We start from the raw sequence: 19,537 nt of genomic DNA, 5'->3' as shown, positions 1-19,537 counted from the left end.
TATTGACACCACGTAGGCCCAACCGCCCAGAGAAAGGACCCCCTTTCCTGTTGGTCGGAAACCACAGCCAAAGTCCTCAAGGTGAAGGACTGGAAAGTAATGGTCGTAAACACGTGGTGCTCTAGGCCCCTGCCCTCGGGAACACGCCCTCCCTTTCGTTCCTGCTACAGTAGGAACCCCGGGAATAGCTCTTCTCCGCCCGGCTCGCGTCGGGAGGATTCCGCCGGGGTAGACACGCCGGCAGAGCCTGGCACCCTGCGCCAGACACAGTTGTCCCAAGGAAGAGGGAAACACTCCTTTTACCCAAGAGCCACCAGCCAGGTAAAGAAAAACGTACAGAAAAACAAAAGTGAAAGTCAGAGGCCATTTATCGAGCAACAGTCAAGGCCACTGGAAAAAAAAAAAGGTACACAATTTCAAGTCCAGTATTTTACTCAGAAAGGAAGGGAGAAAGAAAGAAGAGAAAGAAAAGAGAAAAGAGAAGAAAAGAAATGAAAAAGAAAAAAGAAAGCCAGCAAAGGGAAACCACAGAAAGGTGCGCAGCATGTGGCTCCCATAAGCGATCCCCGCAGAGTGTCCTGCGCGGTCTTTGCTGTTTAGCACTTCGGTAGTAACGACAGGGGGTTGCTTTCCGAAGAAGCACGGTTTTCGCTACCAAGAGGAGGAAAACACACACCGCAGGCAGTTTAAGAGGACTGCTGGCGGGAGCGAAGTCCTTGCTGCCCTGGACCCAGCCCTTCCGGGTGTCCCCTAGAGATATCCCCCTCCACTGCCCCCAATCGCCTCCTTGAGCTCTACAATGTAGTGACTCCTCCTAGGCAGCCGGGCTCTCACACCTGAGGGAGGAGCGGGCGGGCGGGGCCGGCACGCGGGCACACTCACTGACACGCGCACACCCCCAGCCGCGCGCAGGCTCCTCATTGGCGGGAGGCGGAGGGCGGGGCCGGGCGGACCCAAAACAAACAACCTGCGCGGAGATTTTGCCTCCGCGCTGCCGCATGGCCTCGGCCTGGTGTGAGCCCTCCGGGGAGCTGCGGCCACCTTGGCCACCTTGTTCCCCCACCCCTCTGCCGTCTGCGCCCAGGCCCCGCCCCCTCGGAGCCGCCGCGGGGTTATATTGGGCTTGGGCGAAGGTGGAGGCGAGACGTAGCAGCAGAAGGCCAGCGAGGAGATGCAGCTTCGGAGGCCCGGGACGGAAAGGCGGCTGCGGACGCCACGGTCTCGGGGACTCGGCTCCGTGGGCGCTCAAGGCTGAAGGCTCCATACCCTCCCCCCAAGAGTGGCACGCACACAGGCTGGCACCATCTCCGTGCCTCGAGGACGCCTGCCCGGGACCTGGGACCTCCAGTGAAGAACACCTCCTGGTCTCTTGAATGGATAGCAGATGCTCACGCTTCTTCCTTCCAGCAAGAAGTCCCAAGCCCGGCACACTTGGGCACCAGAGGGTGGAACCGCACCCCCTCACGCGTTCACCCCGAAGTCTCTAATCCTCGAATTGAAGACAGAACACATCCAACTCCTCCCTCTCCGCCCCTCTTAGTTCACCCAATAAGCACAACCCCTCCAAAAAAATTCCAGCGGAAGAAGACTCGTAAACGGAAAAGTGACTGTCTCTCGTAAGAGGAGAGAGAGCTCCCGGGAAAGAAAGGCAAGGACCCGTGGCCCCGGGATCTCCATTCCGGCGCCCGGCACCAGCTTCCCAAGACCGCGCGAAGGAAAAGGGTACGGCGCGGGGCAGGGACAGGGTGTGTGGTCATGAAGTTGGAGGTGTTCGGCCCCCGCGCGGCCCACGGGGACAAGCCAGGTAGTGACTTGGAGGGTGCCGGCGGCAGCGACGCACCATCTCCGCTGTCCGCAGCCGGCGACGATTCCTTGGGCTCGGACGGGGACTGCGCGGCCAACAGCCCGGCGGCGGGCGGCAGCGCCGAGGAGCTGGCGGGCGGCGGCGAGCGGAACGCAGGCTGCGGGCCAGGCGCTGAGGAGGAGGTCCCCGCAGCGGTGGCGGCGGGGCACGCGGAGGCCTGCGCAGCCGGGCCAGGTGCGGGGAGCGCGGGGGGCGGCGAGGGCGCGCGCAGCAAGCCGTACACGCGGCGGCCCAAGCCCCCGTACTCGTACATCGCGCTCATCGCCATGGCTATCCGCGACTCGGCTGGAGGGCGCCTGACGCTGGCCGAGATCAACGAGTACCTCATGGGCAAGTTCCCCTTCTTCCGCGGAAGCTACACGGGCTGGCGCAACTCCGTGCGCCACAACCTCTCACTTAACGACTGCTTCGTCAAGGTGCTGCGCGACCCCTCGCGGCCCTGGGGCAAGGACAACTACTGGATGCTCAACCCCAACAGCGAGTACACCTTCGCCGACGGGGTCTTCCGCCGCCGCCGCAAGCGCCTCAGCCACCGGGCGGCAGCCCCACAACCAGGGCTTCGGCCAGAGGAGGCCGCGGCCCACCCCGCCGTTGTGCCCCCTCCGCCCGCGCCCGCCGCCCCGACTTCTCCCCGTGCGCGCTCGCCCGTCCGCCACGAGGGGCGCGCCAGCCCTGCGGGGAAGTTTTCCAGTTCTTTCGCCATAGACAGCATCCTAAGCAAGCCCTTCCGCAGCCGCCGAGACGGGGACGCAGCCCCCGGGGCGCGGCTGCCATGGGGCGCCGCACCCTGTCCGCCGCTCCCCACATATCCTGCGCTCCTCCCCGGAGCCTCCGGAGGGGCCCTGCTGCCGATGTGCGCTTACAGTGCGGCGGAGCCCTTGCTGCTGAGCGCGCGCGGAGCTGACGCACCGCCGGCCGCGCCACCCGCAGTGCCTCACCTCTTGCTTGCGCCCCTCTCTGCCTCGGCTCCCGCCAAGCCGTTTCGTGGCCCCGCGGCTGGCGGCGGCGCGCACCTGTACTGCCCCCTGCGGCTGCCCGCGGCGCTGCAGGCGTCCTCAGCCGGTGGCCCTGGCCCGCACCTGCCTTACCCAGTGGAGACGCTTCTGGCCTGAGCTGCGCCGCGGAGCCCGGCAGCAGGGGTGGGCGCCATCGGGGAGGCAGGGAACACAGGCTTGGGGTTTTTGCATTTTCCAGCCAGACCAAAAAAAAAAAAAAAAAAAAGACTTTAAAAGAAAAATTTCCATCAAACGTGCCTTAAAGCTAAAGCATTTTTGACAGAAGTGTTTTAACTTAGTTCAGAATGTTTTCTTTCTTTTGTGACTTTACAGAGAACTAAACCAATTCTTCATAATTGTTTTAGTTTACTGACCAAGCCTGTCCCTCCTTCACTTCACAAAGACTTTGTCTATTTTCTTACTGCCCAGGCTCTCCCTTATTCCTATTTTTGTAGCACCTTCCATTGATTTTTCCCTTAAACACACACACACACACACACACACACACACACATCAGGGAACCATTTCATATGATAAATGATATGACTACTGTTTGGGGTTTATTGGGGCCCCGCTCTATGTAAGTATGTGGCATTTACAGGCATGACTGAGTGTGAGAGAGGTGTCAGAGAATCTTCAGTCATTTCTCTGCTATTGACCAATGCTTCACTGTGCCAAAAGATAAAAAAAAAAAAAAAGGCTGGGTTTTGTAATTAAATTATTTATATATTTTTGAAACCTGAATTGAAAATGTTGCAGGCAACGGGCTACAGCTTTATTAGTGGTTCGGTGGTCTCTAACTGTGGTCTCCTTGGGCCAAGCAATTTCTGTAAAGGAAAATTTAACATTACCTATGTAGGGTGCCAGGACCACTGCCACATGAAAGCGAGTGTGATTTTTTATTTTTAATATTATTTTATTTGTGTCTGTACATATTCATGTATAAATTTTATGAAACCCAGGCATAGTGCTTATTTTTAATAAAACTCACAACTGACTTTAGCACTTTGTGGTAGTAGGTTGGAGATGGAGACTTTTTTTTTTTTTTTAACATCCCCACCCCACCCTGCCCCTGCCAAGAAAATTGGTTGAGGTTTGACTCTCAAAAAATTTCCACTGGGGGTCAAGTATCTTCTTGAATAATTCAGTAAAGTTAGAGGCAGAGTGCAGGTTTCCTTACCTAACCAATTGCTATACAAATATCCAGGATGAGACTTCCATCAACACGATTTCTTAAACTTCAAACCAATGACCTCTGAGAAATTCTCTTAAGAGTTATCAGAAAAAATGATAAGTTGTGTGCCCCTCTCCTACAAGAATCCCTTAGCAGACAAATTGAGCTATTAACAAGGTTATAGTCAAGCAGACATTTTTAAGTGACTTGGTTCTGATTTGGAGCTCAAAAAGCTAGAAACAATTGTGGTATAAGACCATCTCAACACACCAAAGATTTCTTTAGGGTAGTTTTAGAAAGCAATTTGAAAGTCAGTGTTTTTTGACAAAATGAAACTACCTACCTTTTTAGGGATTCAAAAGTTAATTTGCTTATGAACCAATCAGTAGTAATTTTTTTTCACACTCTCCTTTCATATGAGGATAGCATTTGTCAAGGTGGGGCTGCTAGGCCTATTTCAGTTGTGATCTGAAGAGAAAATACTATCTCAGATGGGGCAAAGACAGTTTCTCATAGCAAAAAGGAAAGGTTTTGATCTGAGGAAGCACCAGAAAACAGTGCGAACACCTGTTTCTTGGTAAATTCAAAGGCAGTGAGGCTCTAACAATTTATGGATCTCAGTATTCTAAAGACTAATGCAAAGAACAAGAAATCCAGAATCTTGACATTTAGGCCCCATTGTTCCTGCAGTTCTGGGATAGATCTCATCTAATTTAAGACAAGATGAGATTTAGGATTTACATATTGTGAGGTGGGGAAAAGAAAGTGGAATTTATTTCAGGATGCTGTCTTTTGGCGGAAATGGGGGGGGGGGAAGCCCATCTGCTAGTCTAGTACCAACAAGTCTTGACAGATTTTGGTTTTATCTACTTAGTAATCATGAAGGGTGATAATAATAGGATTGAATTATGACAAAAGGTAGACATTGAAGTGGAGATTTGCACCTACAAGGCCAATAATTAGACTAAAAAAATAAGACTGAAATGGACTGGGGCAAGAGATAGGGCAACAAGTTTCCTGGATTGGAAAGATCAGGACCCATATGCTCAATCCTTTTCCTTTTTCTCTTGAAAACACACTCTGAGTTTAAAGGCCAACAGGAAGTCAGCCACTTGAGGTACTTCTGAACTCCAGTAGACCATTTCTCTCCAACTGTGTGCCTTGCCCTCAGAGGCAAGGTGCTGCCTACTTTTATATCAGTTTTGTAAAGCCACAGTTTTCATTTCTACATTGATACATGAAATCAGTTCTGCAAATGGAGATTGTAAACCGCCTTTGATTGATTTATGTTAACACAATAGCGAAGTAAAAGAGGCGAAGGGCAAGGTGATTTTTTTTTTTTTTTATCACAGCTAGTCTCCCCTCTCTTCAACAAAGTCCTTCTTTCCTAATGAACACTCCAGAGTCCCATTGACTGGGGTCCCCTCCCTGGCTTCTGGTCCCCTTCACTGTCTCCCCAGTAACTGGAAGGTTTGCTAGAGGATGGTCAGAGTCACTTGAACTTTGTGTCCCTGTTCAGCCTTTTATGACCAGCTCCAAGCTATAACTTTCACGACCCAAATGCCAATTACTCTGGGGGCCCAGGATGTGGAGTGTGGAGGGATAGAGGCTCCTGGGGTTCTGTCGTGCCCTCCCTGTCTCTCCTTCGCGCTCCCCAGGCTCTCCCTGCTGGGCCCCAGGAGACCCCAAAGGAGGGGAATCACACAAGCTCCGGTTTTCTAAATGAAAATGTAAAGTTGCAAGGATGCTTTTAGTTCAGGCCACACTCCAATTCCACGGGAACCGCACCTCGCGGAAGAGAAGGGGGCTCTCAACGACCACGCTCGGTAGTGCTCGCAGGACCCTAGCCTCGGGCCGCAGCCTTCGAGGTTGTAATCCCTCCAAGATTGTCGCTTGTGACAACCGCCCAGAAAACTGGATTCCTTGGCGCCGCCGGGAGGACCGCTCCCGGCTCAGCGCGCGTCCGGTGGGCCTAGGGCTGCCTGTCCCTCCCCCTGCGCCGAACCCACCGCCCTCCCCCCACCTCCACGGCCCACCCTTCCCCCAGCTGGCCCCTTGCCGGCCGAGGGGGTCCTGGCCCACCTGTGCAAACACCCGGCCGCCGGCCACCGAGCGCGCTGACCCCAGGGTGGGGTGTGAGTCTGTTTGGTTTGGGAAACGCCCTTTGATACCGGTCAGGCCTGCCGAGACCCAGAGAAGTGGGTGAAGGGCTCTGTGGGTTAGTTTTCAAAGATCCCCTCTTCTGCCCCTGCGTTGGCACTTTGCAGTCCCTTTTCCCCTCACCCCTTCAATGCTCAGAAAAACCTCCAGAGATGAACAAATGCGTGGAGAGAAGTGCGGAACCCCAAATCCCGTTCCAGCTGGACTTCCCCTTACAGTGCAAGACCTAGTCGCATCTGCCTTCCCCACAGGCAGAAACCAAGTGCGCCGCTTTGGAGAGCTGAAAAATTCTCTGGGAAGTGAAAGGTGGAAACATCCTGATAAATCTAAAACCCACTTCCTACTGTAAAAGACGCTTCTTCTAAATACAGGAAGCATGGAGCCAGGTAGTGAATGTGCCGGGGTCCTGTGCTGGGAGGCCCACATTCCACTATCTCTCTGCCTGTGTGTGAGCCAGGGCAGTAAATAACTTCAGTCATCCCTGGAGATTGCTTACTCCAAGTCCCTTAGCTTACGGATAAGCGACCTAACTAACTAAAGCTCCTTGTAGAATTGTGAGTGAGATTCTTGTTTCTCAAAAAGAAAAAGAAAAAAGAAAAGGAAGAAAGAAAAAGAAAATCAGAAAAATTCTCATCCCCAGCCAATGAATACAGGTTCCTCCATGAGCACCCCAGAGTTGACCTTGCTGAACTGGAAGCATCCTTAAGGAATATTACCTATGCCCTATACCAACTCTGTTCCACTCTGGCACAGTTTCACAAACTGGACATTTATCTGCCTCTGGGAAACACTAAGTTAAAGTCATTGACTCTCAGGTAGACCCCTAATCTTATAGATGAGAAAACAGGCTCACAGAGTAGCTTAAACACTCCTCCTGGCAGACCCTCGTGGAAACAAAGATCCAGCTCCCTGTTCAGAATTCTTTCCACTGTAACAGAATTATCTGGATAATTCAGACCAAAACATACTTTGGCCTGAACTGAGTTGAACTATTCAGATAGTTGTCTCAACTCACTTTTATTACAATGGTAGGCAGATTTCTCAAACTGGTAAGTAGTTTCTTTCATTACTAAGAACTCGCCCCCCCCCCCCCCCGCTGCCCCACTATAATTGTCCTTTTCTGGAAGATGTCATGTCCACTACTTGCCTGAGAAAGCTGGCAAGTGAAGTGTCTTAGACCCTTTAGCTTTACTCTATTAGTGGTCATGCTACCACAATGGAATTGGCAACTGCTTTCTCTCACTTCTGCAGAGTGCCAAATGCATACCCCTACTGAAGCACAATTCTGTACTGAGGAAGAAGGCTCTCTAGAGGACTGAGTGTAACTCAGCACTCCCTGGTGAGTCTTGGTGACAAGCACTAAATGATGAGCGCTAAATGATGAGGAGAGATGCACACCTCTCCCACTTTTCCACACCAGGCCCCAAATAACAAAAATGGCCCCTTGCCCACATGGGAAAGAAACTTGTTTGTGCACTTGTTATAATAATTTTATAGTTGTAAAAAATGCCAGTGAGTGCACGCATATGACTAATGATTTTCTTAGGTATTAAGGGACTTTGTTGTCATCAAATTTACAAAGATATCGCTCCTCTGTTTTACTATTGTTTTATTTCTTTAGATCAGGATAAGCTGAGTTTTTCCTTAGTTCCAGAAATTAGAACCTGAAGTAAATATTTCCTGCTTTCAAACTACCACCATATTTCTCTCTTATGTAACAGACTTTATAGTTCTCTAATGAAATCATTAAACTTTTGTTATGCTTTAACAACATAATTTGTTAATTCTTAATGTTGTCAACAAATGGCCCTAATAAGTATCTTCTAAGAAGATCATGATCAAAAACATAAAATATAACTCTCCCCAGATTCAATGTCCTCTTTCAAATTGGCAAGGATTCCAATGTCATGAAATGCTGGTGGTTGTGTAATAGTTTCTACACTGTATCTGTTCAGCATTATTAAGATGGATGGGTGATTAGAAGCAAATGCTGTTCCTGTCATTTGCCAATTTATACACAGACGGGGGAGAGAACTGTATTGACCTTCATTTTTGGTGAACTACAGCCAAACATAAACATTAACATAATACCACATTTCCCTTACCACTCCTGAACCCTCTTTGCCGCTCTTTTCAGGAAAAGTTTAACTTAGAAGACTTGCCATAACTGAGCCTTTTTATCACATCTGTTTGAAGCCCAAAATAATACACATATTCAACATCCTTGACATGTATTTGTTGTTTCTGACCATCAATTTCTAACCGTTAAGGGAAAAGGTAGAAAAGTTTCCCAACCTTTGGCTGGCTGTGCTCACTGTAGTTAAATGTCTGGTAATGATCAAAATCTAAAAATTGGTCAATTCAAGAAAGAACTCAAAGAAGACCTGAGTCTAAATTCTGGCTCTGGCTCTCACAGCTGTGTGACCTTGGGAAAGTAAGTCATCCCTCTAAGCTTCAGTAGGACAAAGGGGTTAAGGTAGAACTTACCATAGTACCCAGCCACAAAAACTTGTAAAGAATGTCAAAGATGTCAATGCAAATGGATGCTTTTTCTTTCCCCTAAACTCAATCAACTTGGGATCAAATATACATTTCAGGGACAAGTTTCATTTTAGCACTATTCAACATAATTAAAATTCTCATAGACATAGCAAAAATATTGGAGACCATTAGGGTACAGAGCACATACATGACTTGTCATTCTAACGGAGCATAACGTGGATTTTTGACAACATTTTCCCCCAATGTGTTCTCGACAACGTGATTTTTGCACAAAATCCCAGATTTCAGAATTTTGTGTAAAACACTAGCATGCTTATTTTGTAGTCTGGAAAGCAAGGTTGAAAGAGATTGGGCTACTATCAAGAGGTTTCATTATAAGCAAGACATCCAGGGCTGCTTTCCTGGCTTTGACAGCTCCCAGTCCAGTCCTTAAATCCTGGGATGAGAGGATCATATCAGTCCTTCATTTGTTTATTTAAGAACAAAGTCCAAAGATGCCAAAGGCAATTCTCAGCAAAGTCGATACAACCTAAATATGCAACCAGCACCAAGGAACTCAAGGGATGCAAACCAACATGTGCATTTGTTTGTACAAATATAACACAAAATACTAACATTAAATATAACATAAAATAAATGTGGGAACACCAAAGGAAGGCAAATCTGGAAACTAGAGAAAATCCCTAAAAATATGAACCTAAATAGTAATAAGTATTATTATTTAATAAAGTATATTCCAGGTACAATCTTGGGCTCAGGGAAAACATGAATCATAAGGGTTACATGATTCTTAACAGATAGATCCACACTCATTTGGGGAAGCTGCTATTTTTCTGAGGGAGTCAACGTTTGTATCTGCCATCTCAGGGTCTACACCCCTGCCCCTGGTCCCAACACCCTGATTTTCATTTGTTGAGTCGCCTCTCCCTGCAGTGTGCCATTCTGTGTGTTGCCTTCTTCAGCCTAAGGCAAGCCAGGCAGACCTTCTCTTCCCCAGGACTCTGAACCTGAAGCAACCTGAAGACTTGAGGGACAAACAGGAGTTGGATTGATTTGTCTCTGCTGCCCCAATGAAATGGTCCATCTGTTCCTGCTAAGGAGCCCATGGAGGTGCCCTGGCTCTTTTTCTTTCCAGAAAAAAACCTTCCAGTCAAGTCCTGCTTTGTTCACATTAGTCAAGTATCTGTCACTGGTAATTTCACCATTCTGCACAATCAGGCCAGGTACAGCTGGAGGCAGCCAAGATGGCCTTCATGCTCTTGCCCCTTTTTTTTCTTTGGAAGCTCTTCTCTTACTGGTCCTCCTTGGATGCACAGTGCTCCAACAGGAGAATGTGGGTGGCACAAAAACTAGGGGAAAGTGTCACGTGGGTGGTCAGGCAATCAGTGCAGTGCAACTGTCTCCTCTTTGGGGAACAAACAACCAGCAAAGGAAACCTTATACTATGGAGGGCTACTCAGGAAGACAAAGTCATGAGACTAAGCTCAGCTACATGGGGACCCTTTTAAACATCAGCCTGAGTGGAAGGATCCAGTACCAAAAGTTTACATTCATACAATTCTGTTTACTTATATGACACTCTGAAAAAGGCAAAAAGGACAGAAATCATATCACTGGTTACCAGGTGTTGGATAGGGGAACTCAAAGGAACACAAGGGAAAGTTGGGGTGATGGAAATAATCTACATCTTCATTGTGAAAATGGTTACATGATTACAGACATTGGCCAAAACTCAGGGCTATGCATCTAAAAAGTATATGTTGCTGTATGTAGATTCTACTTGAATCACCCTAACTTAACAAATAAACTCATAGGGAATGAATGCTAAGACTTAATATATGGCCCAAACCAGTGACATTTCCCAATAGCAGCTTAAGTTAAAAGAAATTAAGACTTATTTATGAATTTCAGCTAACTAGAACTAGTTAGGGGAATAATTTCTGAGGAAAGGTAAACTTTCCAGTGCCTCTTAAATCATATATAGCACTCAACTGTCCCCTTCCCACTGTGGGCAAGGCAGCCCACAGTGCAGACACAAGGCATTGGTGTCTGCTCCTCTTCAATGTGGAAACTGTCTCAAGGACCACCATCGAAAAGGGACATCATGCCAGAACTTCCTCTGCCTGTGTTCTTCTTACATTCAGACAAATTGTGTTCTTCACCTGACCAGTTAGCTGAGAAAGGCCATGAGGCTATGAGCCATCAACCCAAGTGGAAGAGGAAGTCTCACCTGCTCCCTGAAGCTGGATTAGTTCACAAAGCAACTCTTGGGGGATGTTGCCAACTCCAAGACCTGAATCAATGCCCAGTACTCCTGCAAGGAAAGGTCATTAAAAGAGGGACCCAAGAAAGGCACCTGGGTAGCTCAGTCTGTTAAACACCCTTATCTTGATTTCGGCTCAGGTCATGATCTCACCCTGCTTGGGATTCTCTCTCTCTCTCTTTGCCCCTTCCCCACTCATTCCCTCTCTCTTTCCCTCTCCTTCTCTCTATGTCCCTTCCCACCACTCATGTGCATGCACTTACTCTCTCTCAAAATAAATAAATAAACTTAAAAAAAAAAAGAGGGACCCAAGAGAGACTATATGACACTGCTCAAACCTATCAAATATACCTGCCAAAACTAAATGAAAGAGATCACACAAACATAATTTATTCCCTTTGCCCTCTGACCCCTACCTGCGCCCCAATTCTGTAATCACAAGTTTCAGAATGCCAAGGAAATGTTGAGCAAACTGGACACTTTTGACCTGTCACAGCAGTTACACAAGTCAGCAATCTGAAACAAGATAATTATTAGTTCTCATATTTATTAGCTGAGCCCTTTTGAGTAATAGCCTCTGGGGATATTTATATATGCAGTAAAAGACCTCATCATTGTTAAGTACAAAATGATGTGGCTTACTGTGAATTTGCGCTGAAGCAAAACCTTAGGTTCATACAGTGCCTTTGCCTAATTCAGGAAAGATAACAGCTGTGGCTTGACCCTTCTCCACTCCTGTGTACAACTCCAGTGTCTGCCTTGTAAGTGCTTGTTGAACTTAAAGGTTGGAAGTTGGTAAGAGATGCCAGCTGATTTGGATACAGTAAAGATAAATCTGAGCCTGTATTTTCCAATATGTAACTCCAGAATGACTGGTAGCTGAAAAGAGCTGTCTGGTGGCCCAAGTCACCTCTTCAAGCTCTGCCTATAGGGCAGAGTCAAAGTGCTTGAGCTCACAGGTTTGGCCTTAGAAGCAAAGTTTGCCCAATAGGGCTTTCTTAATGAGTCACAGGAAATTAAAATTAGTGCATCTTTTAGTCACAGTTGATTCAACTGAATCAAGGCCTAGCCCACATCTGGGGCCAACGGTGGTTGTTGACGCAGAGTGATTCATGGAAGGAGCCAAAATGCTCTGCCAGATAAGATCTCTCTCGCCATACTCTGTTTGCCCACCAGCCCACTACCACTCCCCCAGGTTATTTTGCTGTCTGAAATATTACTACTCAAGTCTGTTTAGTTATAGAATAAAAATGGGTCATAAGAAACACTAAAAACAAAAAGAAAAACAAAACAAAACAAAAAACAATGGGAAAAGGGGAGGAGGAGACAGAGGCAATCACTGTTCCATTATAGACACAACTTGACCTTTCTCTCACCTTTGCTAATTTCAGGGCCCAAGCAGACCAGTACAAAACACATCTGTCCATAGGCAAACCAAATGACAGAGTTTTCAGAAAAATTCCTGGTGCCAACCTTAACTTTTACCTTCTATACTTCACTAGGAGAGTTATTGGGTATAAATGAAACACTGCTGGTAAGCAGCAGTGAGTTCAACTCCTACAGTGAATTTGATGTTAAGTTCGGCTGCTCATTAGCCACAGTCAGTCATCCCTCATGGTGATCATTCTTCCTTTATTCCAGGATAATAATATCACATTGTGCACTTGAATAATTTGCTTTTTTAAGCTCCTTTGACAGATATTTTTTCTCCCCTTACACCTTTTTACTGAAGTTAGAAAGCAAACCCAACTCCTGTTTGTCCCTCAAGTCTTCAGGTTGCTTCAGGTTCAGAGTCCTGGGGAAGAGAAGGTCTGCCTGGCTTGCCTTAGGCTGAAGAAGGCAACACACAGAATGGCACACTGCAGGGAGAGGCGACTCAACAAATGAAAATCAGGGTGTTGGGACCAGGGGCAGGGGTGTAGACTTAACAAAATACACAATCTATATTTAGAACTCAGCCTTCAGGGAAATGGGTGTGATGCAGGACAGGACAGGATTCTAGAGACTTGGGAAGGAACCATACCCTACTTGCCTCTACAGCCTGGCTCTTGGGTTAGCCACTGCCTCTGAGGTCCTTGTTCCTCACTTTCTCCTCCAACATCCTGTCTTGTCTTTGCCCTTTTGGAGAATGAAAATCTGTTCTTAGTGCTGAGTACTCCTAGTAGCCAAAGTCAATCTTTAGCTCTAAGTCAAAAGCAATCTAAAGGATAAATGGAATCACTGTAATCAAACATATCAGCTCAAAATCTCTATTCTGTGCCAGACCCAGGGAACAGACCAGTTCAAACAGACTGCTTCCCTGAAATGTTCTGCTAGAGATGTAAGTTCTGTCACACCTAAGCAAATGGTGACTTCCTCCAGCAAAGTTCGTGTTGTGCACCTGGAAGAAAGGAGAGCCAGGCAATATCTACTCTGGGCTCAGGAGAGCACCTCTCAGCTAAGGTCAGAATGATAACAAGTTCATATTATTCCTTTAATTTACTGAGGGAAACTCTTTTAGACACTACAGGGTCTTCCCTGGAGGAACAGACACTCCTCTGGGTAGTGGACCAGGCAGTCAGCAATGTACCCTAATCTCCAGGAGTGTGGTGGACAGGTAGGGTGCACATCTTGAAACCAGGCAGTGGGGCTAGAAAAGCCAGAGAATGGAGTCTCTTAAATACAGAGCAAGCAAGAGACCCAGGGAGGGTTAAGGCAGTCCAGCTCGTTGGCCAGGCCTCCCCACCTTTGCATGCTAAGCACTGGGGACTGCCCACTCAGCCCCTATTAGTTGAGGTCTCCACAGAAGCACTCTCAGAGAAAAACTGGAGTACAAGTTCATTTAGTAAGTGCAAGAAATATCAAGAGCGTGACAGGGGACTGAGCCAGTGAACTGATGGCAGCAAATAAACGGTGAGTTATCAAGCCAACAATGACTAGAACTTAAGGCGATGAGGAAATCCCGGGATCTGTGTAAAATTCCTGCCTCAAAAAGATCCCACTAGTGACCAATGGGACAAGGGAATCATTTGTGAAGAGGTTCTGGAGTTGGTTGGGTAGGGGAAGTATGGGTTTCTTGACATTTCTGGGCTGCCGTGCATTAGGCTGAGTGGCTTTCCATGCCTTCAAAGAGAGCCCTCATGCAAATTCCAGCAACTGAAACTATCTCCTAGACGAAAACATCTAATCTAGCCCAGCAAGGCCCTGGGAAAGTAAAAACAACAACAACAACAACAACAACAACAACAACAGCCACCATCCTGTGGGCCCACATTAGTCTCTTTCAATCAAGAGTAGGATCCTCCAGAGGGACTCTGGGGATATGGCCTCTGATTTGTAGTGTTTGACAATTTCCATGGTATAAATACTCCTACCGTGGCTGATTTTAAGCCATCAATAATCTAACACTGGATGCAACATTCCTGAATAGTTAGCAACTGGCTGTTGTGCCCCAAGCTAGCAAAAGACCATTCTAGCACACCAGTAAGAATGGGATGGGGATCCTCAAGCCTTGGGACTCAAGTGTTGAGCCACTGGCCTTAGCCTCATCATTTGCTATCTCTTGGGCACTTGGTCTCCTGATCACAGTGACCCCTATAAAGGGATCCTCAACCTAGAATCAGCTCTTCTATGGCTGAATTTTAAAGTTTAGGAATTAACTTCAACGTTAAGAAGCCATGTAGTATAATAATTAAAATCATGGACTCTAAAGCCAGACTGCCCAGGTTTGAATCCCAGCTCTACCATGTATTATTGTTGTAACCCTGAGCAAGCTACTTAACCTCTCTCTGTTTCCTTACTTATAAGATGGGAATATTAATGATAATAATAGTAATGGTCTCACAAGTTTCTTATAAAGGTTAACTGAGTTAACCTTTCTTTTATATGTATGTTTTTTTTATCTTTCTTATGCCTTCAGTAAAATAAGGAGGTTCCAATTGAATTATATGAATAGGAAATCCAAGGGTAATATGAAGTTCTTCCATGGATCTTATTCAATTCCAACCTTTGTGAGCAGCTTCCTTTGTGCCAGGCACCCAGTACTGATGGAGAAGCAAGGGCAAAACACAACCTCTGCCCTCCAGGCCTCACTGAGAGTGAGCAACTAATGCACGTATGGTAGTGGTATACCAGAGGCAGTTCTTCAATGCCATGTGGCCATATGAGAGGTGCATTATTCCCAGGCCTTGGGGAATTTAGAGAAGGCCTCTGGAAGTAGCGAATATTTCCACTGAAATCTGAACCCTGAATAAGCCTCAGGTAAAGGTCCAGGGAGTGGACAGCATGTACAATGGTGTAGAGTCAAGAGACAGCATGGCATAGTCAAGTGAAAGCAAATTGTCTGCATACGTGAGCTGAGAGACATTATGGCATACTTAGGTAAAAGCAAATTGTCCATATGCATGAGCTGCAAAACGTGTGGTGTGTGGAAAAAGGAGGCAAGAAAGGGAGGTAAATATAAGCCAGATCACAAAGGACCTCGGTTGTCATGCTGAGGATAATGAAGAGACTGACTGGATATGGAGGGGCAGGAGGACACTGGGCAAGTGTGGGGCCACCCATGCAGCAAGGGCATCAAGAAGGACCTGACCCTGCTAACATGTGAGGATGAAGGAAGGGTATGAGGGTGCACAATAATACAGTGCACAAATAAAGGTAGTCATAATTTTGTATATCAATTACAATTTTTACCCAATGGAAATAAAGGGCTTTGAGGAAAGTATATTTTTGTAATTTGCTCAAAGACATCATCTGAGCCAGCCATGGCCCTGAGTGTGGTTTGGAGTTAGACTTTGAAGATATTGAGTTTGAGTTACCTACAGGACATCTAAGTGAAGCAAGTGTGTGAACAGTTAAATATAAATGTCTGAAGTCCAAGAAAGATCTGGGCTGGAGAGGTAGGTTGGGAAATATCAGCATATAGATTGTTTTTACAACCATGGAAAGAAATGATGTCATCTAGGAAGCATGAGCTGAATGAGGGTTCTTCATTTGGGGTGTAATAAACTTCTTTTGGAATCAGTTGAAAGTAATAAACAGAAATATCAAATTAAGCCTACATCAAAATGTTTATATAGGAAGGAGTGGAGAACAGGGGGAATAACAGCTTCTGAAGCTAACAGTAAAGTGTCCCTGAGCGAAGGGAGAAGACAGGAGAGCCAAGCATATGATATTTACATTTAAGAGGTGAGTAAAGGAAACTGAAAAGGAGGGGACCAGCAGAGTGTGGAATCATGAGAACCAGGAAAAATCATGTTTTATGAAGAGAGAAGGTGTCCATTAAGGCCAAAGAGAGCAAGGAAGTCAAGGATAATGAGGTTTGACTTCCCAGAAAGACCAATAGTGACCCCAGGAGCAGCACTGCAGAGAAGCGGTGCATGGGCCAGGAGCAGTGATTGGGATAAATCCTCTCAAGAACACTGACTTGAGAGAAAATGCATTAGGGGAAAACTGGGAAAAGAGTCTAGAGAAGATTATTCTTCCTTTTAAAAAATGCTGGAACATTCTTAAGTGTTACTGGAAAAGAGTCAGGAGAGAGGAGAGGCTACAGAGTCTTGAAAAGAAGTAGTGAGGGCTAAATAGGGGGACAGTCATAATCTAGACATGAGGGGCCAGCAGGTGCTAATCACACACAGGCCTGGCCAATGGATGAAAGTCTTAAAGGGCTTCTGTCAGACCTCTTTCAAGCCAATCCCGACCCCTGGTCCTTGTGTAAGCTCTCACTTCAGCCAGAAGCTAACAGTGGCCAGGCTGGGAGAAGCTCCCTGCCCTGCCCAGGGTTCCACAGGAAAACTCTTGGGATAGTTGGAATACCATGGGCAGGGGTGGGGACTGGTCAGAGCTCAGGACTCTTAGGGACCTTAGAGGTAAGGCGTCCATAGCAACAAAGAGATGGTAGAACTAAGGAAGGGAGTGGCAGGAAGAGAGTACGGTGGATCTTGATTCCTTAAACTGATGTGGAATTAAACTTTCACTGGAAATTGTCTTGCCTCTCATTGTGTCTGCACCTGCCTTTGGGGAAAGAAATAGTATAAAATTGTGGAAAGAGCACAGAGTTTGGAGTCAAATAGTTCTGAGTTAGGTCTCAACTCTGCACTAAATAGTTGTATGATCTTATATTCTACTTAGTCAACCTGAGCCTCTGTGTCTTCATTTGTAGAGTAGATGTAATGGAACTAGTCTTGTAGGCCATGTAGGAGGTATTAGGATTAAATTAGAGCACACACACACACACACACACACACAGATTTGTTGACTACAGTACAGTATATGGCAAAAATGGTAATCAGTATTAATAGTAGTGTAGTACACCTTAGCCTTTAATGTTGAAATCAAATCCTCATCAATCAACTTTAATTATTATACAAATTACACAATTTATTTGAGGTACACACTTGGGGAGGAGAGAGTTCTTCAGTACCTTTTAACTAAATTACCTGGAATTTGATCTACAGGATTATATTCTTTATGTTGCAAATCAAAGTCATGTAGGTCTTTGCCAACATGCACATCGTATCACTCATGCCAAGAAATACAAACCTCTAGTGTTATTGATTGTGCAATTACTTATTTAGTCTTCAAAGGAGAAATACCCTGTACATTTAGGAACAATGGGAGGAACACTGAAAACCTAGTGAATACCATAAATGAGATCTCTTGGTCTTCCCATAAGAACTTTACCTGTTAAACCAAGAAAATCCATACAGAAATATTGTTAAAATGCAAGTAACATAAAAGTTGTGTATTCCTTCTTTTCCTTTTTGAACAGAGCTAGATGAATAAAAGGTAAACAGAATTCATATGCTCAATTGTGTTTTCAGCCCAGTGATTCTCTGTCTTCATTGTTCACACTATTAAAGTAAAAATAGGCCCTTATTAGCTCCATGGTTTATGCACATCAGTGATTAACCTCATCTTAAATTTATGTTTCTCACTTCCCACCAGAACCCCTCAATTTTCCATTTTTCTTCTGACCTTCTTTTTTTCCATCTTCTCCTTTAGTCTTTGAGGGCTCCTTCAAAATACAGCTAAGTATTCTCCAATCTGGAAAAAGACCAAATCTTTGATCCAAGAAGAAAAGAGAATGAGGCAGATTCCTGCCTGGATCCACAAAAAGCTTGTCTGAATCCTTTTATTTCCAAAGCCTCACTTGGCAGCATGTCACTATAGCTAATAGGTTGATTTGGAAAACTATATAGAACCAATAGAACCTCCTCAGAATAAATCCCTACCTCACCCCATAACCAAAATAATTTCTGAAACAGCAAAGATTTACATGTATAAAGCAAAACCTGTAGGGCACTGAAAGAAAGCACAGAAGAGCTTGAAGTCTTTTTGACATGAACATGGCTCATTGAAGAATGGTGCAAACCCTATATGCTACTCAAGAAAAGGTAAGTAAATCTGACTCCACAGATATTGCAAACTTCTATTTGTTTCAAAAACAAACAAGAAATGCATTTGTGACCTCTCTGACAAATAAATAAGAGCTTTTATAAACCATTTTTTAATATTACTAAAAACTTAATGGATAGTGGTTAAGATCAGATAGTTTCCACAAAAAAAGAAATGCAAATAATCCATAAAATGTGAAAAATGTTCAATATTTCTTACTTAAAATACAAATTAAGAAAATAATGACTTGCTATCTATTTCCTATTAGCAACGATTTAAAAGTTTGAGAGAGCATGGAGTTAGTGAGGTTTTGAGGAAATAGGCTGTTCATACAGTGTTAATGGGGTTGTAACTTGGTGCAACCTTTTTGCAGGGCAATTTGGCAATATTTGTTATAATGTAAAATGCACATAACCTGCAACCCAGCAATTCCATTACTAGGAATTTATCCTAAGGATATGCTCTCTCAATAGTGCAAAAAAGTACATGTGTATTAATTAGCATGTGTGTTGCAACATTACTTACAATCCCCCCAAAGTGGAAAAAAAACTTTTAATACCAATTTAAGGAACTGGTTAAATTAATTAGGGTACAGCCACACAATGGACTCTAAGCAGTCATGAAGTGAATGGGTGGTTGTCTGCGGGCTGTTATGGTGTCTGTTGGGGGCTGGGTATAGCAAGCTGAAGAGCAATACACTGACTGGCCCCATTCATATTAAAGATCTTTAAGTATACAGTTTATCCGTATATATGAATGCATGTATATACCGAGGAAATGTTCAGAAATATTTTGAGAAATGTTTTAATTATAGAGTTACCTCTGGATAACTGATATTACCTTACACACTTTACAATTAAAACAAATGTAGTTTACTAAAAAGGAGAAAGAAAGAAAGAAAGAAAGAAAGAAGAAAGAGGAAGAAAGAAGAAAGAAAGAGAAAGAAAGAGGAAGAAAGAAAGAGAAAGAAGAAGAAAGAAAAGAAAGAAGAAGAAGAAAAGAGGAAGAAGGAAAGAAGAAAGAAGAAAGAAAGAAAGAAAGAAAGAAAGAAAGAAGAAAGAAAGAAAGAAAGAAAGAAAGAAAGAAAGAGGACAGAGGTAAGGTATAAAAGAAGTGAAGGAGGGAAGCAGTGGGCAAGAGAGAATATGACTCTTCTGAGTAGATGAGCCCTTTGTATTTGTTTTGATGGAGACAGATATTAGCAC

The 19,537-nt window shown here is 45.3% G+C and overlaps 1 protein-coding gene across 1 annotated transcript; it reads left to right on the top strand.

The window, feature by feature from the left end:
- The first annotated feature begins 1,133 nt into the window (after positions 1 to 1,133).
- Positions 1,134 to 3,820, top strand: FOXQ1 (forkhead box Q1). The gene has a single exon (XM_030314968.1). The coding sequence runs from the start codon at positions 1,756 to 1,758 to the stop codon at positions 2,974 to 2,976; it is 1,221 nt and encodes a 406-aa protein (XP_030170828.1). The 5' UTR covers positions 1,134 to 1,755; the 3' UTR covers positions 2,977 to 3,820.
- Positions 3,821 to 19,537: the final 15,717 nt, after the last annotated feature.

Source organism: Lynx canadensis, chromosome B2 (assembly GCF_007474595.2).
Source record: "Lynx canadensis isolate LIC74 chromosome B2, mLynCan4.pri.v2, whole genome shotgun sequence".
NCBI classification, from domain to species: domain Eukaryota; kingdom Metazoa; phylum Chordata; class Mammalia; order Carnivora; family Felidae; genus Lynx; species Lynx canadensis.
Note: the sequence above shows the minus strand (reverse complement) of the source record. Positions and strands in the feature narration are given on the sequence as shown.

Excerpts from the sequence above, each read along its gene's own strand:
- FOXQ1 (XM_030314968.1), top strand. The coding sequence starts at position 1,756 with ATGAAGTTGGAGGTGTTCGGCCCCCGCGCGGCCCACGGGGACAAGCCA.